At 39.2% G+C, this 26,614-nt stretch overlaps 7 protein-coding genes across 10 annotated transcripts in view; 3 read left to right on the top strand and 4 right to left on the bottom strand.

Annotated features, from left to right (window-relative positions):
- The window catches only part of LOC140316197 (trypsin-1-like), a 309,543-nt gene that overhangs the window by 15,595 nt on the left and 267,334 nt on the right, over nt 1-26,614 (bottom strand). The gene's annotated exons all lie outside the window — the stretch shown is intronic.
- pafah1b3 (platelet-activating factor acetylhydrolase, isoform Ib, gamma subunit) lies at nt 1,321-5,768 on the bottom strand. The gene is made up of 5 exons (XM_072393915.1): nt 5,336-5,768; nt 4,788-4,877; nt 3,774-3,890; nt 3,485-3,607; nt 1,321-3,017 (listed from the first exon to the last, which is right to left on the bottom strand). Exons 1-5 carry the CDS (start codon nt 5,414-5,416, stop codon nt 2,757-2,759), a joined length of 672 nt encoding a protein of 223 aa, XP_072250016.1. The 5' UTR covers nt 5,417-5,768; the 3' UTR covers nt 1,321-2,756.
- prr19 (proline rich 19) lies at nt 6,031-10,755 on the top strand. The gene is made up of 4 exons (XM_072393914.1): nt 6,031-6,089; nt 7,403-8,667; nt 9,247-9,323; nt 9,800-10,755. The coding sequence occupies exons 2-4, from the start codon at nt 7,416-7,418 to the stop codon at nt 10,415-10,417; spliced, it is 1,947 nt and encodes a 648-aa protein (XP_072250015.1). The 5' UTR covers nt 6,031-6,089; nt 7,403-7,415; the 3' UTR covers nt 10,418-10,755.
- tlr21 (toll-like receptor 21) lies at nt 10,758-14,539 on the bottom strand. Its single transcript, XM_072393913.1, has 2 exons — nt 14,400-14,539; nt 10,758-14,050 (listed from the first exon to the last, which is right to left on the bottom strand). The coding sequence occupies exon 2, from the start codon at nt 13,913-13,915 to the stop codon at nt 10,973-10,975; it is 2,943 nt and encodes a 980-aa protein (XP_072250014.1). The 5' UTR covers nt 13,916-14,050; nt 14,400-14,539; the 3' UTR covers nt 10,758-10,972.
- Nucleotides 15,608-16,561, bottom strand: cnfn (cornifelin). 2 transcript variants are annotated; one of them, XM_072393259.1, is made up of 4 exons: nt 16,533-16,561; nt 16,111-16,230; nt 15,878-16,014; nt 15,608-15,748 (listed from the first exon to the last, which is right to left on the bottom strand). In XM_072393259.1, the coding sequence occupies exons 2-4, from the start codon at nt 16,226-16,228 to the stop codon at nt 15,650-15,652; spliced, it is 354 nt and encodes a 117-aa protein (XP_072249360.1). In that variant the 5' UTR covers nt 16,229-16,230; nt 16,533-16,561; the 3' UTR covers nt 15,608-15,649. The 2 variants fall into 2 exon arrangements, with proteins under 2 accessions (XP_072249360.1, XP_072249359.1); XM_072393258.1 differs by having other exon boundaries at nt 16,537-16,561.
- cxcr3.2 (chemokine (C-X-C motif) receptor 3, tandem duplicate 2) lies at nt 20,061-22,390 on the top strand. The gene is made up of 2 exons (XM_072393912.1): nt 20,061-20,387; nt 20,648-22,390. The coding sequence occupies exons 1-2, from the start codon at nt 20,349-20,351 to the stop codon at nt 21,734-21,736; spliced, it is 1,128 nt and encodes a 375-aa protein (XP_072250013.1). The 5' UTR covers nt 20,061-20,348; the 3' UTR covers nt 21,737-22,390.
- LOC140316183 (C-X-C chemokine receptor type 3-like) lies at nt 23,184-26,041 on the top strand. 3 transcript variants are annotated; one of them, XM_072393911.1, is made up of 3 exons: nt 23,184-23,707; nt 24,216-24,563; nt 24,889-26,041. In XM_072393911.1, exons 2-3 carry the CDS (start codon nt 24,222-24,224, stop codon nt 25,627-25,629), a joined length of 1,083 nt encoding a protein of 360 aa, XP_072250012.1. In that variant the 5' UTR covers nt 23,184-23,707; nt 24,216-24,221; the 3' UTR covers nt 25,630-26,041. The 3 variants fall into 3 exon arrangements, with proteins under 3 accessions (XP_072250012.1, XP_072250011.1, XP_072250010.1); XM_072393910.1 differs by lacking the exon at nt 23,184-23,707 and adding an exon at nt 23,868-24,029; XM_072393909.1 differs by lacking the exon at nt 23,184-23,707 and adding an exon at nt 23,868-24,040.

Here is a 26,614-nt window from a genome sequence, read left to right as displayed (position 1 = left end):
CAAAATATACTTAGAAATTAAGTCAAAGTAAAGTCATTGGGATATAATATATAGTAAATTATCACAAATGACGAACCACTTTAATTGAATTGCAATCAATGGAATTAATCTTACATACCAACAGTGACTGGGGATTGTTCAAATGTCTCAGGTGCCCCTTTGAGAAACAAATAGAAAAGTAAAAAAAATAAAATAAAGCATCAGAAAAACTCATAGAATTCAAAATGACTTGAAAAGATTAACTCAGATAAATCATACACTACCTTGGCTGTGATTAGTGAATATAATCAGTACAAGAACTGACAGGAAAAGCAGCCTTGCTCCCATGTTGTAGTTTAATCAGTACAAAGCAATTGGTCCAGGGAAAGAAATCTCGATTGTTCACCAACTTCAGTTCCCGTTAAGGAAATGAATGCAGTGCTTGTTGATCTGGAACTTTATAAAGGATGGTGTTGATGTCTGAAATCGTATACATGGCACATTCATCATCTGCCAGTGGTATGGAACATGTTCAAACTATCCCATTTACAATCGGCGGGTGTGAATAACACAAAAGTTGGACCCTTGCCAACAAATCTTATCAAGGTTTTGACTAAAAACTGGTTGGCGTGAGAAAATGAGATGGGATTCACACGATAATGACCAGGAAAAATAAAACCCAAGAGTATTTCATTGCCAGAGGTGTTTCAGCTGTGACTGGAAGTGAAACGTTATCCAGAGTTTTGCGATACAATTAGTGTGTTCTGGTATTAGTTCAAATTGCTGAGTGAGTCATACACACTTCTTAATCCAAGTTGGCATCATCTTTTTCCCTGAACATGTATCAGTTACACTTTTTAATAAACATGGGAGATCACAAGTCAAAGGGATCTGAACCATGTGTTTTGGTAAAAGTACTTTGTGCTTGAAGGAACAATGAGGCTTAATATGCGTCAGTCATCAGAGCACAAGCTCTGTCAATTTTACTGCAGTGGACCAACGTCGGACTGTGACATGTCAGATTATGTTCGTTATCTCAGCGAGAACGATTTTTCATTTTGTTTTAATCTGTTAGAACTGAGATAAAACAAGGCTCGTTCTCCCTTCTAATATATCAGAAATGCATCTTTGTGCCGACAACCGTTTCTGGGACAGGAACAAACCAGTTACATTCACCAACCATGTCCACAAGGCATAAGCAGATATATATGAACTCTCGACGAACCAGATGGTTGGTAATCAGTCTTTGAGGCTTAAAAATGTTCTGCAGCTCTGCTTCAGTGGCAGTCAAAGTGTTGTTAAATGGATCTAATAAATCAATCAAGGGACGCTGAAACCATCTTGTTTTGAAATTTAATGCATTTCTTTCACCACTTAAAACAACTTGCCATCCTGGACCATATTTTGAGTTTTGCAAGACAACCCCTGTCAAAGAACCGCTCAGGCATGTCAGGGGAAAGTGAAGCATTTTAAATGGCTGAATGAGCCCATTATGCTGTAGAAAAGAGTGAATTTTAAGCACAAGCAACGAGACGAATGAATACAGCTTCACAATCTAATCAGGTACATCTATGATCTCAACAAAACAGTCACTCACATGAAACTGCTGTTGCTGTTATAAGAGGTGAAGTTAAAACGTACAAAGGCAATAATGAGCTTATGTGAGTTGATGAAACGCAAGCAGACAGGTCAATTACTTCCCATGTAGACATCGTCAGAACCTTTGGTCACTGAAATGAACACATACAACAACAACAAAAAAAGCATCACAGTAAAGCTATAGACCTCTTTTTTTCCACAGCAGACAAAGTAAAAGCACAGATGTATTAAACATCATTAGTGATGACCACATTTCAGTTCAGTAAGCTAGATTCAGTTTTGGTTGTCTGCATGCTGTCTCAGTGGAGGATTTCTGGGCTACAATGAAAGGGAATCGTTCATGTTTGAGGTTCCATCTGTGCTTTTCCTGCTATGAAGAGACAAAACGTCTAATGCCAAATAACGGTAGTGATGTGTAACTAAGAAACAAAAAGGACAAATTACAAGGATAGTTGTATCGACCATGTAAGCATATCCTGGTCCAAATCTGAGTCCCAAACCATTTCCCAACTTTCTGTTGCCTCAGAGAGACAAGTGCATTAGTTGGTTTCTTTCTGCAGTCCTTCAAAGAAATCAGTATTCAAAGGAAAAAAAAAACCTTTGAAGGTTCATGAGAGCTGTAGCCGAAGGGTTGAAGTCTGCATCACATGGTTATTATAAATAAAACTTCATCATGGTGCAGCAAGCAACGTGTGACCTACAGAATGTACTTGTGAAAATAAAAAAAAGTTGCTGCATATCTATAAAATCATTTAATCTAAATCATAACCATTGAACATTTGATTTGATTTCATTTTATGTTCCTAATTGAGCAGTTATCTGCACTTTGAAGTTGCCCTCATCTCTTTCATCCCTTCTATCATGTGGCAGTGAAATGAAATTACCCTTTAAAGCAAGAATGTTTTGAGAACTAGAAGGTAGTGGGAATCAGGGCGGACTTTGTCTCTCTATAGCACAATATATTTAATTTCTGACTGTATTGTAAACACAAAAAAAAACAACCTTAGGGTCCCATTGTCAATAACAGTGGTCACCAACCCTGGTTATAGAGAAAACTTGCTCTTAGCCCTTGACAGTTGATCCTATGAAGCATTCAAAGTCTTAATAAGCTGAGTGCAACGCTCTCTGGAAACAGGGACGAGGACCACTGTGGTAGTGTACATTTGTAAACTGGGTGCTCAGTTCTCAGCAGGCTTGTCGAGCATGGACTTGACATGAGCATGCAGAGGTTCGCACACAGCTTTGTAGCCATGAGGAGTCAGGTGAAGGTAGTCGTACATGTCCTGGTGGGAGATGCTACCGTCTGACAGGACAAAGCCAGGGTCTACGCTGAGGAAGGAGGAGTGGGGGAGAGATGATACGGCGTCCTGGACTAGCTTGTTCACCTTGGCGTTTCGCTCTCGCAGAGGGTTTGGCATTTTACCTCGGGGCAGTAAACCCTGGAAAAAACAGATGTGGTAATGTTCTTAACAATTTTATTTCTACTCTTAAAATAAATCTAACAATGCAAAAATAGTTTTGAGATTTGAAGAAATATCTCACAAAAAAATTAAATCAGGAGCAATCAGACACAGATTTGTATCCTAATGTAAGCTGAAATCAAATTAAGTTTGTATAGCCACCAAACATGCATCATCGTCACGTAATTCATCTCAGCCCTCACCAAAACATGTCCAGCTTGTTAGCTATAGTATCTTAAAACAGTTCACACATATAATCTAGGTGCTGAACTACTGCAGTGTCGGTAGAACTCCGTTTACCTTGTTTTAGAAAGCTGAGATGCTGCTAAAAGGGATGACATCACTATGGAGTTTGATGGTTGTATGAACTTCATTTTCTATTTTCAACCAACATGCAGTTGAGTCAATTAAAACTTCCTTTAAGGAATGCATCGCAAAAAACCTACAAGCACAAGCGTGTGAGCGTGGGGGAGCTTGTTCTTGATGACCTGGACGATAGCCATGATACCACCACAGATCTGTTCAGCCGTGTGGCCGTGATTGTTCGTGCCAACCCACAACACCACAACCTGCAGCAACAAAAAGAGATGGGACAGAATGTCTGAGCACATGTCACTGATAGTTTGGCATCAGTGTACCTGGAATCTGTATTTTAGCACAAAGTCAAGCACAATCAATCTTTTGTGTGAATAAACAAGCATGCTCATGTTCTCTATATTTGGCAGTGTTTTGAACCTTTGGGCTGATGTTATCCAGTTCTCCATTGCTCAGCCTCCACAGCACATGTTGTGTTGCATCACCACCCACCCCGAAGTTCAGGCAATGGAGAGGAGAGAACAACTGCCGCCATATCTGCAGGCAAAACAATTCAAATCCAAAAGATGAGCATGAATTGAAATGATTTGAAAGCATGTTTATGGAAACATGAAAATCTATTAGAGCCATCATAGTTAAGTCCATATATATTTGGACAATGACATATTTAAATATTTTAGATAAATGAAAACACATGCAAGTTACAGTTATATTATAAATACAGGTGTAAACCGATGGCTCTCATCTTAAATAAGAGAACATTCACTTCCGAGCAGGAGGAAGGGTTTTGGGATTATGGCCTTTTTTAATATATAGAACCATGTTCAGGGGGGGGTATTTGTAGTTGCATGCAAGTTTTCATTACATTCCTAAGAATCATTTGCTGGTGCTTAGACAGACCTTGACTACGGCTGCCTTCAGTTATTTATGAGACTTTCTGTCTTCAATCTTATCTTGAGCGGGTAAAATGCCACCCACATGGGTTGAGATCAGGTTATTGACCCTGTTATTGCACAATATTCCACCTCTTTACTTTGAAAAACTCCTGGATCACAGAAGAAAACACTTTTTGTCAAACTTTTTGGTTGCTTCCTTCTTCTCTGACACCACCTATAAGCATTAATCGTCCAAAGCCACTCGAAGATGTTATTGCCCATCCCATATATATTTTGTTTCTGCAACCCAAGAGTGACATCCCTTACATGCACAAAGTAGGTGCGACTGCATATTGGGGGTTTACTGAAACAGCTTCCAAATTGATTTGTATAAGTTCAAAACAATCCCAAAACTTTTAATAATGAACGACTAGTCCACACATGGTCCACGACACAGCTTTGGATTCAAGTGTTCCATAACATCTGGGCCCCTTTAACAGAATCTGTCATTGTCCAAATATTTTTGGATCTATTGATATGGACGCAATCAGTGTTTTACCCCAAACTCATGCATGAGTTGAACGAGAGAGTCTCCAACAAACAGGACATCAGGTTCTTTGTCTTTGCTATCAGACACAAAGCGGTTGTGCTGTAAAAAGAAAAGGAACAAGAACAGGTGAGCAGAATTTGTCATTATTCAGTAAAAAGCATCACATCAATTGTTGTTTAATGGAAATAAAATCATTCACTTTGGAAACTTATGTATACTTACTTATAAGAAGAAAAAAAAGGGAAAGAATTTGGAATATTTTGTTACGATGATACATACATTTGAAGGCATTTTCTATATAAAAACAAATATGTCAGTGGATGAAACATCACTTTATGTTCCTTTGTAATTATACAAAATTTAAAAAATATACTCCCGTGAGCCAATTCCATCATCTGTAGCAATTGGCTAACAAACAACATTTTTCTCATCTAAAACATCCACAAGGCCAAACTGTTTCTAAAATTTGAATATAAGGAAAACTAATCCCTTTTAATGTCATCACTTTTTTTTTCCAAACCATACAAAGCTCATACGAGCAATGCTATTTCACATACCATAGACATCCATCGTCCATCTCCTTGGATGTCTTGACAAGCAGTGGGTGTGGCGGCTGGGTTTGAGTCTTCTGCACTCATGACTTTGGCTTTACCTGTCTTGGAAAGCAGCCACGTAGTTGTTTTTTTATATTTTTGGAAACGGAAGCCAACCAATTAATCAATGGCCTACGGCCCTAATTGCTAAAGTAACCTATAGTGGTTGACTGACTTAGCCACAATAGCTAGCCTACTTGCTGCAACAAAAGATATTGCTTAAAATATAGCAGTAAGGCACTAAATTATTATCTGAAAAGCAGTATTGGGCAAAAAAGAGAAGGCCAGAGCTTACAAGAATAACGAATATATTCAGGAATATATGTGAACAAAGGCGACCATTAAATCAAAATATCGTTATCCCTCCAGTTCAGCTTCAGGAAGTAAATTTTCATTGTGGCTGCCTGTACCATTATCTTCCATGGGCAACAACACTATTGTTTTAAATTATTTAAGAACTTGTCCAATAATGTTATTAACATTATGAGTTTTATAATTAACTTGGAATATAAAAAGTGAAAAATAAGAAATTATCCACATTTTAACCTAGAAAAGGTGACTAGAAATTAGACTCCGTTACCTCCTTGTCTGTAAAAGTGGATTCGCCCACCTCGTCAGCGCTCATAGAAGTCAGTGCTGCGCAAAGAAACGCAGCTGCAGCGTGTTGCCGGGCAACGACAGTCTAATGTGCGATTACAAACGACCACGAAGCATTTCGGTAGGCAAAAAGTGATTATTTATGATTTTTCATCAGTATAAGAATGGCTACTCAGATATTCCTTTTGCCTTAATTTATATGTGCTTAACAATGGGGATAGTTTCTGTAGTTTTTTAGCCCTCGCTGTTGTAACTTCATACACGTGTGCCTCAAGTTAAATTTTACCTGATGTTGTTTATTCAAAATGTCAGTTATCAGTAACCGCAGATAACTGACAGAGGGCGCAGTCGCATTGTAGCATAAAAAATACTTTGACATTGATATAACTTAGTGTTGAGATAACTGTGTTTGGTTCAATATTTTTATATTTCTTCAGTCTGTTGCAGAAGCCCTCGTTAAACTTATACTTTAGCGCCAAGAAATGTGTAAAATAGATGAGGGAAATTCAGAAAAATACTGAATTTTATGTGTGGTCTGTAAACATTTTTATTTATCTATATCCAATAAGCAACGACAGGATTGCATTTTCATTGTGACACTGTAACCTGGTCGTGTTCTTGATTATTTTCTTTTGGAAGTATCAGGACACTCAAAATGGAAATGTTTGGAGATGTGGTGTTGAATATATCAGATTTGTTTACTGCATCACTAATAGCAAAATTAAACCCCTTTAGCATACTTCACATTAAATAACTGACACGAACATTGTCCACATGTACTCCAGCTCAAAGTTTTCTGGTCATCACTGTAAAATGTCTCTGCGGTAAAGGACAAGATTGTAGTTACCCTGATTTTAATGTATTGTGTTGTGGGTTGTGGAAATGAGCTACTCTCAGTTCTTGCATTAACCTAAGAGGACAGTAGTTCAGACCCACTCTGGCAAACTTTTTTAATGCTGCATTCATGGTGATAACACCTTTGCATTGTGCAAAGAAGTTCCTCAGAATGTGTTACATGTGGTTTGAAGTGTTGGTATCTGGGAGTGCTTTGTGGGGGTTTTTATTCGGCTCTTTTCTTGCTGACGATTATGGTTCAAACTCAAACACTATGCAACTGCATGACATATGTTTGGCTTATTTTAATGATTATGTTTTGAAATGTGATTCCTTGATTTAACTGTAACGTTCACACTTCATCAAGATATGCTTAATTTAGAGTTTAATGTGCTTTAAGTATAGCCTGTACTCTCAAAAAGTGAGAAAAAAAAAAATATAGTTGACACAGTTTTGGAGGATTATGGAGTTGACATTAAGATTCAGCCTATCTTAGCTGGTATTAGGGATGTCCCTCAAGTGCAACAGCATTCTGTAGAGGCTTCATATCTGCACCTGTATTTCCATTGGAGGTTACTTTTTGTATTTATCTCTCTACAGAACCCTTTGCAATATGAGTCACTTTTGTGGCAGGGCTTCGTCAGATCTTTGCGACAAGCAGTCAAAAACAACTGATAAAAAGCGTTGCTCGGTCAAAAATGTGACTGCAGACTCCAAATATTTTAACCTTCATAGTAAGGCAGATGAGCATCACAGGGTCAAACGTCTAAAGACCCGTAAGGAGAGATGTCAGTTGAGAGGTGACTGGAAAGAGAGCTCAAGGACCAAATCATATCTCCATCACTGCCATTGCCAAATCAGGAACGACATGGTGCATTTCCAGAACTGCAGTCACTTGACTTCAAAGAAAAATACATCAATTTCAAGTGCTGTTTCTGCTGCACAGGAGCCCAGTATCATCACGGACAGACGGCTTATAGGACATCATGGCCTGTTCAATCACGAGGTGAAATCCATTGATATTGAACGTCTGCTCAGTGAGCAGCGCAAACATGAGCAAACTGGACAGCAAGTGAAAGCAAAGAACGACGTTATGTCAAATCTGTCTTCAGCATCTCACATTCCTGCTCCGCCTTCCAGTGATAGTCTGTTGGTTGCTGGTGCTGATGATAGTGTGCCGTTTAAAATGAAAACAACGACCAGCAAAGACTGCCAGAAAGGAGGGAAAAGCCTTCAGTTAAGTAATCAAGGATCTGATGTTACACCAGGACAGACACCTCAGCAACATCTTGAGCTTTCATCTGAAAGTGTTAAAATCATCCTGTCACCTAAACACAGTTTGCACACTGCAGAAATGTCCAAGACAAAGAACACCAACCATGCCATATCTGAAAAGGACAGTGAGTCACAGCTGACTCCTTTTGCTGAGAGAGAAAATGTGAAGACTTTGAACGAGAAGGTAAAGAGGCGCATGATTACTGGTCCTGAGCAACTCCATAAGAATCAAGACCACCAGACTCGAACAGATGATCTCAACTCAAGTCCACTTCAAATCTCCAGCTCTCCCACTGCTGACAGCTTTGATATACAGCACAAAGGACAAGATCCTGAAGATGTATCACAGTCTGTCAGTGCAGTGGCTTCACGTTTGTGTGAGTGTGTGTATTTCCCACGTCTGAGAAGGAGAGACCTGGTGTCAGAGTGCAGGGCGGTGCTGTTGGACTCCCTGCAGCAGAACCACGGACCCAGGCTCCAAGAAAACCTCCGTGAGGCGCAGCGCTGTGTGAGATTTGGTATGGACCCCCCACAGGCCGTCCAGGACCAGGAGCCAGTCATGATTGAGGAAGATGACCTTTTGCTCACAGGTAAAAGATATGGCGACTTTCTGAAAATGATTTTTGTTTGCAAGTGATAACTTAATGTTATACTTTATCATCTACAAATCTGAGAGACATTGTGGTTCACGTCTTTAACTATTTAATGTTCTATTTAAGTTCACTTCTACTAAAACTAATGTGGATGATTTGTTGAAATGGTTTAAAACGTGAAGTTTGTGATTTTTAATCTCTTTTATGTTCGTAAGAAAAGCATTTTTTTACTCAGTATTAATTATTCTGCATGATGATGTTTTATGTGATTATCCATCTTTAGAGCAGTCATATGTTGAAAAAAACAAAACAAGTAGAGTTTCATCAACTTCAAATAAATCTGGATTTTTTTACTACAACGTATGTTTACAATGAAGCATTAATACAATGTTAATACATGGGTCTAATAATGACTGATAAAACAGGAGATGTGCCTTAGAAGTCCTCGTGGTAAGAGTTTCATGAGTTCACCTGAGCGGCATAGTTTCCCTTCATTCTATAGAGTTATTTAAAATAAGCATATGTAAGCGCTCCTAAAGTTATCTGTAATTTTCAGTTGTGTTTCCTTCTTTTTAGACATGCCTGTCAAAATAACAAGAAGTAGACAATTTAAGTGGAAGCGCCGTCCGCACCCACCACAGAGTCTACAACAGGTCTGTACTATAAGATTAGATCCATTAGCAGGGAATTGAACTTACAATTCATGGGCAAGTCAGCCCATTCATTAGTGTCAAACCTTGTGAAAATAAATATTGCTGTTTTTGTTTATCAAGCAGTTTCCATTCAAAAGATCCATGAAGATCCCCCTTCTCATCCTCTGACATGTTGTACCCTTAAATTATTACAATGGCCGAGAGTGGAAAAAGCAAATATTGGCTTTAGAGAAACTCTTTGTTGTTTTGTGCTCCCTCTTGTTTTTCCTTACACCTTTTAAATGTGGAGGGTGAGGTGGGGGTATTCAGATCCTTGCATTTTGCAGTTCATGCCTGTCTATGTTATTATGTTCTACACACTGGGCCTTTGAGTTTATATTGCTTGAACTAATTCAAATTATTTTAATCAAAAGCTTTCATGTTAACTCTCATTTGGTGGTGCTGTTATAATTTGATTTTTGGTTTTTCATCTGAAGACTGCTGAGTGGTTAACAGACCCTGTGGACGAGCCCATCAGACCCAGTTTCTCTCCTCGGTTCGACATGGATTTTGGACAGTCGGAGGCCTCAGCATGTGATTTGTTTTCTTGCCCTCCCTCCTTATGCACTGAGGAAAAAGCTTCATCTTCTGAGCACTGGGGTGACAGTTTCAACAGGTCAAAAAGCAAAGACTCAGTTCTATTTGATTCATTTAAAAACAGCTTCATGAACCACACTGGAGGAGCTAGAGAAAGTAGCTTTGAACCACAGAACCATTACAACAACATTAAGCCCTTATTTCCTTACACAACACAGTTATTAGATGGACGTTTAGCAGAACCAATGAAAATTCCCCAGGAACAAGACACATTTAGAACTGACTCACACTCTCTTGCTTCCTCTTTCCCTCCTCAAATTCACCATCTTCTTCAGGGTAATTACCTCCAGCCTTTCAGCCAATTTAGTCAGCATTCCACTAGCCCAAACTACAGGTCCTATCACACTGACATGATGCATTACCCCCCATCCTACATGCTTGAAGGAAGTTCAGCACCTTCATCTTCTTCCTTTCTGAGCCCTGAGCACTGGTCCTTCCCTCCAATGAGACTGTACTAAATGTGTGGTGAAACTCTGACGCACCTGTGAACATTTCTTTCTTAATTCATACCATCAAGATATTTTGTTCATATTTTATTTGAAACGACATTAAGTGTCAAACTAATAGCTGCCATCTAAAGAGTTACCCGTTCTTTTCACCCTTTTATGCACAGATACAGAAACACCAGATTATGCATAGTTTGCATCTTTGGAGCCTTTTTTTTATTATTATGCAGAACTGTACATTAAAAACACTGGAGCTATAATGAAAAAATCTCTATAAAAATGAAGGATTTTACCTGAAGTAGTTCTATTTTGAAATCTGTTTGATCTTTTTTGTGTCTAAATGAACAAAAGTGTGTATAACGGAGCAAATCTGTTTGAAACATTAAACTTAACTGATCACAAGATTAATCAATGATGTTGTTGCTTTGTTTGTACAGACAAGGTTGTTTGCCTTACTGATTGCTCATTCACACCGCATATTTATGACCAATTTAAAAAGGAATTATTAACATGCAAACAGGTTTATTGTGATTAAAGAATACAAGAAGATAAGGTAAGATTATCATTTTAAGGTAATAAGTAGGAGTTTTCATCAAAATCATTCTCAAAATATTTAGTTTCCTTGTTTTCTGGAGCAACACATTCACCATTGTCATTTTCCTCTCTTTCAAGTCTGCTCCCTGTTCTTATTGCCCTGCGCAGCTGATTCCAAAACAGCTCTTGGGCCTGCGGGGGATTAATGCAGTCTGAGCCAGGCCATTGCAGATAAGTCTTTTTTAACATCACTTTCCTCATGCGGTGATAGGACGACAGCTGCCTTTCGTAGATTGGCTCCAGAAACACGAGCAGAAGAACGTCTCTGTGCTCATCAAAGAGTCTGTAACTTGCGAGTTGAATTTCCAGAGAGCACCACTCACTTCGCAGGAAGCTCCTGCTCACCACACAGATAGTTTTCCGGCTGCTGTATACAGCGTTGACAATGTTGTCCACGATATCCCGGCCCAGTTCGAAGTCCCTGTGATGCAGGCAGAGTTTAAAAGATGATCCGTTTCCTTCGAGATTGGGCAACAACTGATCCATGACCCAATCTTCGTCAGAGGAATTGTAGGAGATGAATGCGTCATATTTGCAGTTTTCCTCCTTCTCTCTGATTCTACTCCATTGCTCACTAAACCAGGAACGGAACACATAGTAGCCGTACTTCATTTTCCAGTAAAGTTTGACATAAAGTAAAGGAGCGACAGTAAACAGGAAGATCACAGCCGCAGTGGTAAAGAACAAGTACTCTCCAAGGTCAATGTAACACACTTTGGTATCAAAGTTGTAGAAGCTCTGATTTCTATTCTGTGGACATCTCAGATGGTAGAGATAGACCACCTGAACATTTGGGTGATGCACTGTATAGTTTTGCAAGAGGTTGTTCTGGCAGGTGCAGGTTAGAGGAATATTACGAATGTCAAGGTAGTTGAGTGTAGGTAAACTCTCTAGTGCATCTACCGGAATGCTCTGCATCACATTTCGATTGAGCTGAAGGATGCGTAAGTTTGTAAGATTACCGAAAACGTCCTTGGAAAAATTCTGAATGCCCATATTTTCTACAACTAATTTGGTCAAATTTCTCAGATTTTTAAAGATCCCAGGTTGTAGCTGTGCCACCCCAACACAGCAGTTATCAAGTGTGAGGAATTGTAAACTTGTCAGATCATCAAAGGTTTCAGGTGCAAGATGAAAGATTTTGTTGTTGGTGAGATACAGAGATCTCAGTGAATAGAGGCCACGGAATAAAGTGTGAGGTAAGAGAGTTAGACCATATGGCCGCTGCCCATCTAATTTTAGATCACTCAGTTTGCTGAGATTCATAAATGGTGAATTGAGATTTTCTGTGAAGAAGCGAATCTGATTACTTTGTAGATCTAGGACTGTGAGTGTATCTTGAAACACATGATAGAATGAAGTGTCAATCGTTTTCAGGTTATTTCCATCTAGATAGAGTTTCGACAGGTTTATTAGACCATCGAGGCCAGATGGCTGAATTTGAGAGATTTTATTACCTCCAAGGTCCAATATTTTTAAATTTCTTAGATTTTGGAAGGTCCACTTAAATATGACAGAAATACGGTTGTTGCGTAGATTAAGGACTTCTAGGTTGAAATGATCCTCAAATGTGTCTTTGAACAAATCAGTCAGGAGGTTATTGTCCAGTCGGAGGGTCTCAAGCCTTTTCAGCCCTTTTAGGGCTTTGCGATCAAGAAAAGCGATGTTATTTATGTTGAGTTGCAGAATCTTGATATTGGGTGTGTGATAGAAAGCATGGGAGGAGACTGAGATGATGCGATTGTAACGATAGCTCAGCGTTTCTAGACTTTTGAAATAAACCATATTTTGTCTCATACAGGATGGGAGAGAAGTGAGCAGGTTGTGTTCTGCTTTAAACGTTTTCACATGTTTTTGTCTGTTGAGAAAGTTAAAGCATATCATCCTCTTCAGGTGGTTGCGGGATAGATCTAACTCCCCTGTAATTTTAGGACAGTAGGACAGTGGGAAGCTTGTTAGGTTCTTAATCTCATTATCGCCTAGTTCCAATTTCTTAATCCCTATATGCCTTCTTTTCAACAATAGACATACTTCCCTGACCAGGCTGTCATTCTTTAGACCCGTGCCAGATAAATCAATAGAACTTGTATTCATGTTGCTGATTTTTAAAAACTCCACTACATTGACACTCGTTGAGTGCAAGTGCAACATTTTTACACTGCTCATATTCACTCCATGAAAAGCCATTGCAGGGAGCTTAGAATTGTAAGACAAATCCAGCACCACGATGCCGCTGAGAAATGAGAGTGTACATCCTAATGTGTACAGATTATTTCTACAAAGATACAAATTAGTGACAGATTTAGGCAGAGACACATTTGAGTGACTGAGAGAGGTCAAATTGTTAGAGCCGAGATCGAGTACCTTCAGATACTTTAGATGTGATACAGTCTTGACAATCCTTGAGAAATTTGTTAGATGGTTTTTCCTCAATACTAAAGTTTCTAGATGCAGGACGTTGGAGAAAATGCCCTCAGGGAGCTCCTTTAATTTGTTGTTCATCAATGAGAGGAAGCTGAGGTTGTTCAGGTTCTCAAACAATAAGGGGTTAAGTTGTGGTAAATTGTTTAAGGACAAATTAAGAGACTGAAGATTAGACAAGTTTCGGAAAGCCAGCTGATCGATGACATCCAACTTGTTTTGATCTATGCTGAGGTACTGAAGGTTTGGTAGATGAGCGAAGCTGTTGCTGGGAATGTGCCACACGGGGTTGTGGGAGATGGTGAGGTTGACAACAGATGGTGGCAGGTCCTTTATTATGGCAACCATTGTCTTGGCCTTTCGATTGACACATTGGACATTTTTCCCATTTAAGTTTGGTTTTGCAATGCAGTTGTTAAAGCTGTAGCCACCGATGAGTTGAACAGCACCCAGAGCAACTGCAACTGGCAGCAGCAGATGCATGAGAGAGGCCATTTCGTCTTGTTGCAGTCCAGAAAGGTGATCCTTTAATTTGCTTTGACCGACTTCCAAGTTGGTTTCAGTGTTATGTTGAACACCTCTTTTAACAAGGCCTCAGGGTTGTTCAGCAGATGAAAGATGTAGAAAAATCTGAGGCAAAAAAGCAAAGTCTTTTAAATGTTAATTCTTTCTTTCTAAGCAGAACAGTCCCAGCATTTCACAGAATCTACAAAGTACAAGAAACAACACTGTTTTCTTTCATGGTGTTTCATTAGAATAATTCAGGAAATCTTTTTAAATGTTAAAAAGCAAACTGACATTTTTAGTTCAGTTAATTTCCAATTCGAAACATTTTGAAAGTAACATTTTAAATTTCATTATAACAGAAGCATTAAGTCTGAGTTACTTTAAAAGCAATCTATGCTATACCCTAAAATAACAGCGGCTCTTTCCTAAGTTGACTATTTAACTTTTTTTTGTTGTTGTTAGTGCGTCTTACCAGAAGCAAACTGCAGTTCCACCTGTTTCTTAGGTAAAAGCATCTTCTTACCTCGGGGCGTAGTTGTGTTTGTCAAGAAACTAGAACTTTGTGATTAAAAGGGCAACTTGTTTCCTCTTTTGTCCTGTTCTCATATCCTTGTTCTTTCCCTCTTGTTCCTCCGCCTCCTTCAGACAGGTCTGTGATATAATCACAATCTGTATAATACTGTTTTAATTTAGAGTTTACTACAGCAGGAATGGGCTATGAGGGACTGAATTATAGAGAATGATTTGGCATTGCTGTATTGTGTATTGTGTAAACATTACAAAGTGACTTTTGAACTAATTGTAGCACATTTTACCTCCTTTTTCTGTGTCATTTTAATAGTAAGCCTCCTTAAGGGCGTTTTTTATGGTTAAAAGACTGTGTTGTGTCAGTGAAACATCACATTTGCTCTGGAAGAGTGCAAAAAAAAATGTTATCATATTCAAAATTAACGTCAACATTATTTTGCCAAAACTTCCTTACCTGTTCAAACAATTGTTGTCGTGGTTTTGTCCCTTTCGGGATGTCAGTTTTACAGAGAAATGCACAATACATGCTGCTCTAACACACTTAATCAGAAAGAGGAAGATGGATGTGAGCTGCTCTTCCTTCCTGATTCAGTTGTACTTATGACTTTTAAGAAAGCTAAATCACAACATGCAAAGAAAATACACAAAGCACAATGTTTCTCGATGTTTTTTATTGAAATGCTATTGTCTGTCTCGGTATAGGCAAACTGGACATATACAAAACACTCATGAAGATAATATTTGATGCATACATGATGAACATTACTGAATTATATTAAATTGATTAAAGCAGCATTTAAAGCTCATTGCATTCTGAAATAAATAAAGTGTCTCATTTTCCCTCCATTAAAAACATGCTTGTTTGTTACAATGGGAAAAGTCAGTGTTGCTTAAAAACTCCTTCTTCATTCTTCACCAGTTTGTTGCATGAAGTCAGTTTCAGCACAGTGAGTCGGTGTTGAACTTCGAACACATTCAGAAATTAAGCTCCAAACTTCTGAACTTCTCCCCACATCTCAAATTACAAATATAGATGTATATTTTTATATACTTAGAAATCAGTTGTTATATACAAAATAGTGTGCAACATTAAGGCAAAAGGAAATACCAGACAGAAATTATGAGACAGAAATTGTATCCTGACTGAACATATTTAAATGCAATGTTCACATATCTTGCTTTGCAATTTGAAAATTAGACAGTGCTTCCCCTCGTCTTCTGCTCACGTGCCATCTGACACAGTCCACACAGAGGACAACAGGCCATGATTAGCCAGTCATTGCACACCGAGCCCTGGGGGAAAGAAGGCAGTAAACTGGTGACAAACATCTTCAACTTTGACACAAAAAGATTGTTTGGTGTGACTGAGACATTTGACAGCAGCTTTTTTTGCCCCATCCGGTATTTAAAGAACACACTTACATCAATGCGGTATTGGGTGCGTATGCTTGTCCTCAATGCAATCATGGCCCCTGGAAGGAAAGGCAGGCAGCAGCTCTCTCCGCTGTTCTGAGCCACGTTACAGCCCAGGATACAAGGAATAAATGTGGCACAAAGACCTGCAGGTGAGAAGTATATCGTCACATTATAAATTGCGTCACATTGTTGGAAAACACAAAATCAACTTTCTTCCATAAACCAATGAAGACACTTACAAATGCCACAGTCATCACAGCAGTCGCACAAGTTTGTACTCCAATCTGATGATGAGGACACATTGTACTGTGCGATAGATGTGGGCTGCGAGTTGACCACATTTGAGTGGAATGCCATGGCTGCAAGCAGAAGAAAAGAATCATTAAGGATAATCACAATGCTGTTATCCCTGTTCACCTCATATTCAGTTGGATTTTTGAGCCCTATTTGCAGCAAAGTTCCCTCCTGAAACATCCACTTTCATGTCCAGTACTGTGTAACCAAAGCTTGTGCAGATCTTCATTGGGACCCCAAGAGATTATATCTAATTAAACCAAAGGTCGTCCACAAACCAGTCAAAGATAGATTGAATAAGTCAAATTAATTCCATGTAGCAGTGCTAGATATCCTTTGTTTTGGGAAACCTTAGTTCACATTTTACCTACTGAAAGTGTAGTCTGACGTCGAAGAGGATAATGATCTAAATCCACTCACTGGACAGAAAAGGTATGGTCACAGTTCTTATACCCACTGTGACGACATACAGAGGCTCAGTTTCTTTGCTGGTATCACTTGGCAAACAATTTTACCATTTGTCCAGGAACAATCATTGTGTAAACGGTTTAGTTTTGAGGTGTTTCACACTTGAAAAATGGGTGAAACTGGCATGATGCAGTCTTTATCAGCAGAGAGTAATAAAAAAAACAAAGCAGATGTGTTGTGCATATTTATGTTTTAGGCACTTTGCTAAGGTGTGGTGTGTGTACATACTTAAAGCCGAGTGATCGAGTAAAAACATAACCTGTGACTCACAAGCATTTACAATAAAAAGGGATTGAGCTCTCATGCTACAATACATCTTTTTACACTGGGGGGTGAATAAGGTATGTCCATGTGCACATATGGGTCTTTACATTTACAGGAAAACTCTAAGCACATAACTGCTGGAGTCATATACTGTAAGAAGATTTACAATCTATTGGTATTAGAATCAGACACATCATTTACATTACTGTGAAGGATTAAGCACAACATGCACAGAATTATCACATGTACATATAGTACATTAAACATAAACTGAAATATTTCGCCATTCAATTCCCTAACATTGTATGTATGGTAGTTTATGTCTTTTGTCACCTTTGTAAAAAAGGAAAGAGTTGCTGCTTCAGTACATTTCTACTGCACATAGAGTGACTTGCATAAAAAGCTGTTGCCAAGGGGACAAAACAATCCTCTTAAAATGTAAATAAACCTGTTTGAAAAAAACTATTCATATGAATTGATAGAGCATAACAACAATATCCCAGTTTAAACATAAGATGATTTAATTAACTTGTTCTTAATTATAAACAACCAGTAGATTTCTGAACTTTGCATTTGAGAGCATAGAATTAGCAGGTATTAAGAAAATCTACAGTGTATCTAAAAGATCAGCCAGAAGCATTACTGTATTGGCTTTGAGTCATGCATAATGTCACATACTTCTTAAGGGATTGTTCACAATCAGAAGTACCTCAACAGTGCATTCTAGGTGGTTAAATCAAATAACAATCTCACGCTGTTGAAGTATGATATACGGCTTGAATACTTCAACTCTGTTGTGTCTGCATGATATAATGTATCCACCAGAGAGCAGTGGCAGGCTTTTTAAAGTCTTCCTCAGAATTAGGATTTAAGTCACCAGATAAATAGGCACAGGAGCAAAGGTTGTCTCCACCGCACAACAGAGGAGCCTGCACAGACATATGGGTTCAAAGTAACAGTTTTCACACAAAGCACCATTCCATAAGGAAGTAAAACATCAGTGAAGTTATGCAACAGCATAATTTACCAGAGGACCCTCGCATTAGACGTCTCAGCAGAAACAGACATAACCGCAAAAGCGGTTCAGTTCCTGAACATTTCAGAGCATTAGTTGTCTTGTGAAAAACAGCCGTTCTGATATGGGCCTGCCTTTTTCTGTCCATGCTGTTTACTTTTTGTGGTCTAGTTGGTGACTCATAACTGTTCTTGCCTCTAAACCAACGATTAAATTCTCCTAAACTGAGCGGGTAATTAAAAGTAGACTGTCATGCTCACTTTGTTGAGCAAAATGTCCACGGTGTGACTTCATTTCATCAAATTTTTTAAATCTAAACTCAGATATAATGTTATATTATATAACGTTATTATAATGTTAAAGTATAATGTTGAGAGACTGAACAGTACTGAGACTTTTGCTCATATCAGTAGGAAGGTGTGAAATGTTTATCATAAGAGTAAGATAAAATGATCATTATTCTCATCATAAGAGAGATTAAAATGTATTTAATTTTACTGCTACAAACCATCTTGCAGATCCCTTTTAGATTTTTATTCAAAGTTGTCCTGATATTATGTTGATAATACATCATTGGTCAAGTTTGCCACTTTTTTACTGCAGAGATGAATAAATTACATCATATCCTGCCCTGCCTCAAACATACAAAATGATATACTGTGCTCAGTTTGTCCTGTACCATTTTTTTCTTTACATCCTGTCTTCTTTATGAGACCTCAGAGGGTAAGTCTGATATTTGTTTTTCTTCAGAATTCACTAAAATCACAATCAGAAAGTGAGCTGCAGCGCTGTAACATCTTTTTTCCATTTGAGCATTTTGAGCACTTTAAAACAATAAAAAAAAATAAAGGTCTATGTTAAATTTCTACAGTGTAGTTTAAACTTAGTGCAAGCTGAACATAAAAAAAAAACATAGTGAAGAAATTCCTGCCAAGCAAGCACTTTCACTTCTCAAATTGTGGATCATTTTCTTTACGCCAGTTTCTATTTGTGTGCAAATCCCACAAATTTTCACTACTGACAAGATTGATGAATGTTCAGTGTATGTTTATGCATTGTCTTTCACAATGGAAAATAGGGAGCAGATGTTAAAAGTGAGACATTTCACAATTTAACGAAAAATATTCACTCATCCTGAGTTTGATGGCAGTCAGAACTCTCAAAAAAGTTGAGACGGGTCATGTTTGCCCCTTTGAAGCTTCTCTTCTTTTAACAACGTTGAGTAAACCTCTGGGAACACGGGAGACGAGTTGCTTTGTTTTTGAGAGAGGAAAGCTGTCCCTTTTTGCTCTGATTTAGGATTCTAACAGCTCAACAGACTTGAGTCTTCTTTGTTGTATTTTTTTGTTTCAGGATGGGCCAAATGTTTTTCAGTAAATGAACAGCACAGTTAACAGTTCCTGGACTCTTCTACCAAGAAGTAATGCTGTTGTAATGGAAATATGCAGGGCCTTCCCTAAAAGAATAATCTGAATGGGTTTGTGTGTTGTTTTTAACCTGGCAGTTTTCCTCTTTGCCTAAGTTAATTTAAAATGAGCTTTTGCCCATGTTTACATGCAGCTTCTTCTTTGCATGACAGAGCTTTAACCTGTATTTGTGGATGGAACGGTGGACTGTGTTCACAGATAATGCTTTCTTGAAGTGTTCTTGAGCCCATGCAGGGATTTCCATTTTTCATGCATGTTTTTAATACAGTGCTGACTGACAGTTGAAGATCATGAGCATCCAATAGTGATTTTCTGCCATGTCTCACAGAGATGTCTCCAGATTCTCCATTTTTTAGCAGATTGCTGACCCTATGCCTATCTTTACTTCTGAAAGACTCTGTCTCTCTAAGGTGCTCTTTTTAAATCCATCATGCTAATGACTTCGCTGCTATAATATAATCCTCCAGTCTTTTATTGCTCCAGTGCAAACTTTTTTGAGACATGTGGCAACCATCGAATTCAGGATTAGCTAACAGATTTACAGGAAATAGTGACAAGTCTCACTTTCATAATTTGATATGCTTTGTATGATCTATTATGAATAACATATTGCTTAATTAGATTTGCAAATCATTGCATTCTGTTATTATTTACATTTTGCATTGTGTCAAAACTTTTTTGGAACTGGGGTTGAGATTTTCCATCTAAAGCATCACTGTCTGTCTGGCAGAAATTTATAACTGGCTACAGACGTGCAGACAAAAACATGTCAAAACTTCCCTGGCACAGTCATCCATTCCCACTGTGGTTTTGTTAGCATCTGTCTAAAGTGTGCAAAGATTCGGTTCCTGAAATTTTTTAACTTCTTCTTTCTGATCCTCTGTCATCTGGAGAAGCAAAGATAATGTGTGAAAAAGGATGTCTAGCTGATGTCTTTTTGAGTTGAGTCTACTCTCTTCACTCTTGAAGGGTTTCGGTTATCCTGCTGTGCCTTTTGTTTTCTGCAAATATGAGTTCTGACACAACAGTTACAGAAAGCTACAGTTGGGTGAGTGGATATTTTATTAACCTTCATATGCACCACTAGTTGGCAGAAAACATAAAGGGATAACTTTGTCATTTCTCCACAAGCTGCTTTTGGAGGGAACGTAAGCTGAACTTTGTTTTTCTTAGTTTTTCATTATCAATTAATTTAATTGCTGAATTTGAAAATAAGATAAGTGGAAACCCATTAGAAAAAGATGTTTTCTTGTGCAGCCCATGTCCTTTACATGTTTGATTGAGTCTGTTTTTCTCTCTTAACTCTAGGATGATTATGAAACCTACAGTGATTACCCTTCAACAAGCGACAATAACGCAACCCCATGCTTTCAGGATGACATCTATGCCTTTGCACAGAAGTATTCCCCTATTGTGTACAGCCTGGTGTTCGTTCTGGCTGTCGTAGGCAACGTGCTGGTACTGTGTGTGATCAGACGCTACAGAGTCTCTCAGAGTGGTGGGGCCTGTGCCTTCTCTTTGACAGACACCTTCCTCCTTCACCTGGCCATCTCTGACCTCCTACTGGCGTTTACCCTCCCCCTGTTTGCAGTGCAGTGGGCTCACCAGTGGGTATTCGGCTTGACTGCTTGCAAGATATCCGGTGCCCTCTTTTCCCTGAACCGCTACAGTGGCATCCTCTTCCTGGCCTGCATCAGTTTTGACCGATACCTAGCCATTGTTCATGCCGTCAGCTCAGGCTGGAAGCGTAACACTTGCCATGCACAGTTTGTGTGCGCAGTCATCTGGTTGATATGCTTTGGCTTGAGTGCAGTGGAAATAACCTTCAAACAGGTAGTAGAGGTTGAGACCGTTGGCCACCAGAAGGCATATCTGTGCCAGGTATGGTTTAATTCCGTTCAGTGGCAAGTGGGACTGACGATGGTCAGTATAATTCTGGGTTTTGGTGTTCCTCTGCTGATCATGCTTTACTGCTACATCCAGATCTTCAGGTCACTGTGCAATGCTTCTCGTCGCCAAAAGCGCAAGTCTCTCCGTCTCATCATCTCTTTAGTGTCCGTGTTTGTCATATGCTGGGCACCATACAACTGCTTCCAGCTGGCAGACAGTCTGAACAAGCTGGGTGTGGTGTCTGGAGGTTGCCAGTTTGGCCATGTGATGGACATTGGGATTTTGACCACAGAAAGTTTGGGGCTGACGCACTGTGCCTTGAACCCTTTGCTTTATGGGTTCATCGGGGTAAAGTTCAGGAGGGAGCTGGTCAGGATGTTCAAGGGGCTGCTGGGACAGAGAGGCTTGCTGGGAATGGAGGGCTGGAAGCAGAGGAGACTTAGAAAAACAACAGGATCATTCAGCTCTGCAGAAAGTGAAAACACCTCATACTCTGTCATGGTGTGAAACTGGTTAGAGATAAGGAGATACATGTGGGTTTTATGCATGACAGGGACTTTTCAGGGCAGAAAGTTTAATTAGGACTCTAAAATGTTTGCAGAAGAAAAATATTTCTGCCTGTATATTTTACATTGGTGCTTTGCCACAATACAGTGCAGCTTATATGGTTTAGTTCTTTTTTTATATACTCTTAATCCTGTTGTACAATCATTAAGTGGGTGTGGAGCAGAGTAAAGCATAACACCCATCGTATTGATGCTGTCACAGAACATTTCATGAGAATGTGTTGATTTTGATATCCATGGGTCAAACCTTGTGAAATTTCTAGTTTTCTCAATACTCTGAAAAGGCTTCGTCAGCTGTTTATACGCGGCCTCTGTCATTTAGACAGAAATCTGTCATTTTTACTCGTGCAAATTTGTTGTGAAACAATTTTCTCTTGAAAAAGCTGTTAGAAAAGATGTGTAAATAAAAGTGTATGTGTTGAAGCTTTATTTCATGATAAAGTTGTTCTCTCATTTGTGCTTTTTAGAAAACATACTTTGGTGTGCAAAAGAGGAAATGAACATGACTCATTTGAAATTTGCATGTAACTTTGAAACCCAGCCTCATTTTGATGCACAAAGATTTTTATAATAAACATTGTGTAATAAATACAAAGTGTCATATCTATAGTGCATAAACTTTTTACTCAATATGCTGCTGTCGAGTGCACTTTCAGTCCTTAGTGTTAATGCAAATAAGGAAATGATGAGTTCCTGAAACAGATGACGCCTTTGAATATTCTTAGACTGATGTGCATATTAAGAACAAAGGCAAAAGAAAAACTACCAGTGGCTAACAGGATGTGAATACAGTATACACTCATGCTATATGTGTGTGCATGGGTTGTCTACGTTTATGAGTTTTTAAAAATGAATTTGTTTGTTCCGTTTATTTTCTTCATTCTCAGTAATTTATACTGCAAAGGTTTCATTTTTGTTCAGGGATTAAGTGTAAAGGATAAGTCAATCCATTATTATAAGCAAACATAGCACATAGATCATTCTTCAGAAAATCTCTTTAATCTTTGTTATAGTCCTGGTGTTTCTGAATGGTTGGATGGATGGAGGTTATTATCCTCAAAGACAGCAGCTCCCTCTAGTGGAGATCTACTCGTCGTGCAGCACATTGTCTGCTTTGTGTCCAACATGAGTGTCAAACACAGTGGCAACACGGAACTACGATAACTTGGCCTTCAAAACAAAACACACCTTATTGCTTTATTGTTGCTTCGGTCGCGAAGGCCGTGGTTTTTCAAAAAAAATCCTGGTATTTTATACTGAAGTGGATATATTTTGTGTTTTCAGTCTCTTGTCACGAATTATTATTCTTAACAGTTAGTTCAGTTAGTTGAATCAAACATTTAATTTTGAAAAAATAACATAGAGCAACACCGTTTTTCGGTGGAGTTGTCAGGTTTGACAGCAATGTCAATGTACGTTTCGGTTTACTCGTAGAACAAAAAAGAAAAGAAAAGAAAAGAAAAGAAAAGGGCAACATGGGGGATTAATTAAAGTGCGCGTAAATTGAGCCTGGTCGTGCGAAAATTCTTACAACCACAATCAGCATGTGAACTGCGTCAATGACGTGAAACTTCCAACTGGTGTGCGCAGCTCTTCTCGCCGCCTGTTTTGACACGGATCTTTTGTCTTAGCGGATTCACCTTCAGCCCTTTTAAACGTGCGATTCTTCGGCAAGGATAAGTTGAACTATCCTTTAAATTGAAGTGCGAGCACGAAGGAAACATTTGCACGTTTTTCAGCTGGACTTGAAGAACGATCGACAGCTGCAGGACATTCGATCTGACGTCCTTTCAAAGGTGGCGACAGTAACTACCGTCCCATCCAGTGCGTATAGGCACAGGTTGTTACGTGTTCTCGTAGTGTCATCGGTCCACAGGGGCTGCAAGCAGCTGAAACTTTTCCTGGGAACTTGGTAAGAGATTAGATATTTACAAAGCTCTTGAGATTGCTTTGATGGTACGTTTCCACTCCAGTTTCTGTTTCGAAGTCGCTCCTCGGTGCTCTGGTGACTCTGTTCGACTTGCTCAAGTTTGCTGAAAATTGACCTTAACTTTGCACCTAACTGCACTCGTTGTTTGTTGGCTGCCAAAGTTCAAATAGATTAAAAAGCGACAACCGCTCACAGCCCGGGCGCATATTCTTTTTTAAAGGTTTGAACTGGTGTGTATGACTAAGGGAAACTGCCATCCTTTCAGCCCTCTCCACAGTTGCCTCATTCAGTGACATCGCATCATGTGAGTTATGTGTGAGTCTGATGATTTTTGGAAACCCTCAGCTGGGCTTCCCAAAGGAATATCTTGAAAAATCACCCAGCTGTTGTTACACAGAGAGAGAGAGAGAGAGAGAGAGAGAGGTGTATATAAGACTGTATTTGGAGGCACTGCAATTGATTTCTCTGTGTTTCTGTATCTCCTCTGTAGCTGAACATGGACGTGGTCCTGGGTGGAGTGTTTGATCACAACACCACCTATGACTATAATGACAATTATGAGTATAAAGACGAGTCTGAAAAAAGAGGCAGTGAGGCAGTGTGGATCCCGATTGTGTACTCTGTGGTTCTGTTTGTTGGTCTGCTCGGGAATGTGCTGCTCCTGGTCGTTTTGTACCAAAAGAAGCGCTCGTGGAGCCTATCAGACACATTTATTCTCCACCTGAGTGTGGCAGACATCCTGCTGCTGGCGACGCTACCCTTTCGGGCTGTACAGGCCACACAAGATTCTGGATGGTGCTTTGGAATTTTCTGCAAGATCTGTGGAGCTGTTTTTAATGTAAGTATTGTGCATAGCAAGTAGTGACTGAGATATGTTAAGAGCAGCTGTGAGAAAGTTGTTTTTGGATGGATTGTGTCTGACTCAGAGTGGTTATTTCCTGTGAAATGAAACCGAGCCTTAACCCTAATATCAACCCTTAACCTCGCTTCACTTCCTCTGTGTATTTTGAGTATTTTATTGTTGCTTTGAAGATTTTTATGGTATTTTATTGTTGCTTTATTGTTGCTTTGAAGAAGTAACAATAAAATTGGAGGAGATCAGATCTGAACTTGATAAAAATGTTTGGAGGTTTTTCTCTTACTGTAAACTTTTCTTTTTCTAGATCAACTTCTACTGTGGGATCTTTCTGCTAGTTTGCATCAGTCTGGATCACTACTTGTCCAGCGCCTATGAGGTCCAGCTGTACTCCCACAGGACGCCCAGTTTTGTCCATGTCTACTGCTTTGCGGTGTGGCTCATCTCCCTGCTCCTTACTATCCCTGATTGGATTTTCCTCAGGCCTAAGACAGAGCAATGGAAAACACAGTGTGTTCACAACTACCCTAAGTCTGAATTTGACTGGTATCTGTTTTCACGTGTACTCCACCATATAGTGGGCTTTTTGCTCCCTACGATCATCCTGATTGTGTGCGGCTCCTATGTCCTGCTACAGCTGCAGTGCCGCTCAAAAAGCCTTGTGAAGAAGAGGCCTGCCATGGTCATCCTGTCATTTGTGGTAGTATTTCTTCTCTGCTGGATGCCATACAACATCAGCCTATTCGTGGACACCTTATGTAACATCCCCAAAGAAGAAAATAATGAATCATCTTTGAAAACAGCTCTTAGTGTGTTCTCAGCTCTAGGCTGTGCTCACGCCTGCCTCAGGCCGCTGCTGTATCTGTTTTTCTGTGGAAACTTTAGGAAACAAACACTGAGACTGCTAAGATGCACTACAGTTGAATGCAAGAGCTCACTGTGGGAGCTGAGTGTGGGTGATGAAGCACCACATGACCCAGAACAGTCAGCGGAAGAGCTCAAACAGATGACAAGTCCGGAGCATCAAGTCCACTCAGTTAAGGCATAATGAATGGCCTTAAAAAAAAAACTGATTACTCAGGTGTGACCTAAGTGATTATTCTCTCATGAGGGGAATTTAACGTGAACTCATGTCATGGGTCTCATGGGTGGGGAACTACAAGAAATGACTAAATTCCACTTTGATGTGAAACTTTCAGACAAACATGGTGGTGACTTGTACTGTTGTTCCTCTGTTTTGTATCCACTATTGCACAATTTAAGCTTGTTACCCTCAATCATGACATATAGAGATCTTTATTTAGTTGCATGTTATTATTTTTGCTAACATTTTTAATTAAAGAAGGCATTTTTCCATTATTTCTATGTAGTGAAGGCATGTGTCATAATCCTTTGAAGCAGATTAAATATAAGCTGTTATTTCTTTGTTAGTTTATTTTGGCAATAAACAGTCTGACTCACTTTATAACTTCATTGCTGATAACATACAATAAACTGTTTAACTTCATGTGCAGGCTTGTCTAAAAGCAGTAAAGGCTGTGAATTTCAGGATTACACAGTTTGTGCATGTCTGTATATGAATAAGGAACGGGGAGGGAATTTTTATCATTTTGACTCCAGTGTTGCAACATCCAGGAAGACACCCAGTGATACAAACAGGTAGTGATGTCATCAGTCAGGTGACAGAGCAGGACTGAGGCGGAGGCGGATTAAAAACAAGCTGTCTGTTGGCGCTCCAGCCTTTTTGTAGCTCTCTGTTTACTCTTATCTAAACACTTGTCTTTTTGTTTTGGTGGAGAGAACTGTAGCAAGCTTTGTCTGTAAGGCCATGACTAGAAAATCAAGTAGGTGGCAAACAAAGGGAAGTTAGAAAAGAGAGAATCTTACTGTAGGGGTCAAAGCACAAGTGCTCAACAACAGAATCTGCATTTTTTGGGGGGTTGGTATTTAATCTTCACACTACTCTGCAGGCTGCCTGTCAGACAAGCCTCATTCCTAAGATGAAGGCATGATGATAACACATATAAATATGA

Source organism: Leuresthes tenuis, unplaced genomic scaffold (assembly GCF_036924035.1).
Source record: "Leuresthes tenuis unplaced genomic scaffold, fLeuTen1.0.hap1 SCAF_10, whole genome shotgun sequence".
Taxonomy (NCBI): Eukaryota; Metazoa; Chordata; class Actinopteri; order Atheriniformes; family Atherinopsidae; genus Leuresthes; species Leuresthes tenuis.
Note: the sequence above shows the minus strand (reverse complement) of the source record. Positions and strands in the feature narration are given on the sequence as shown.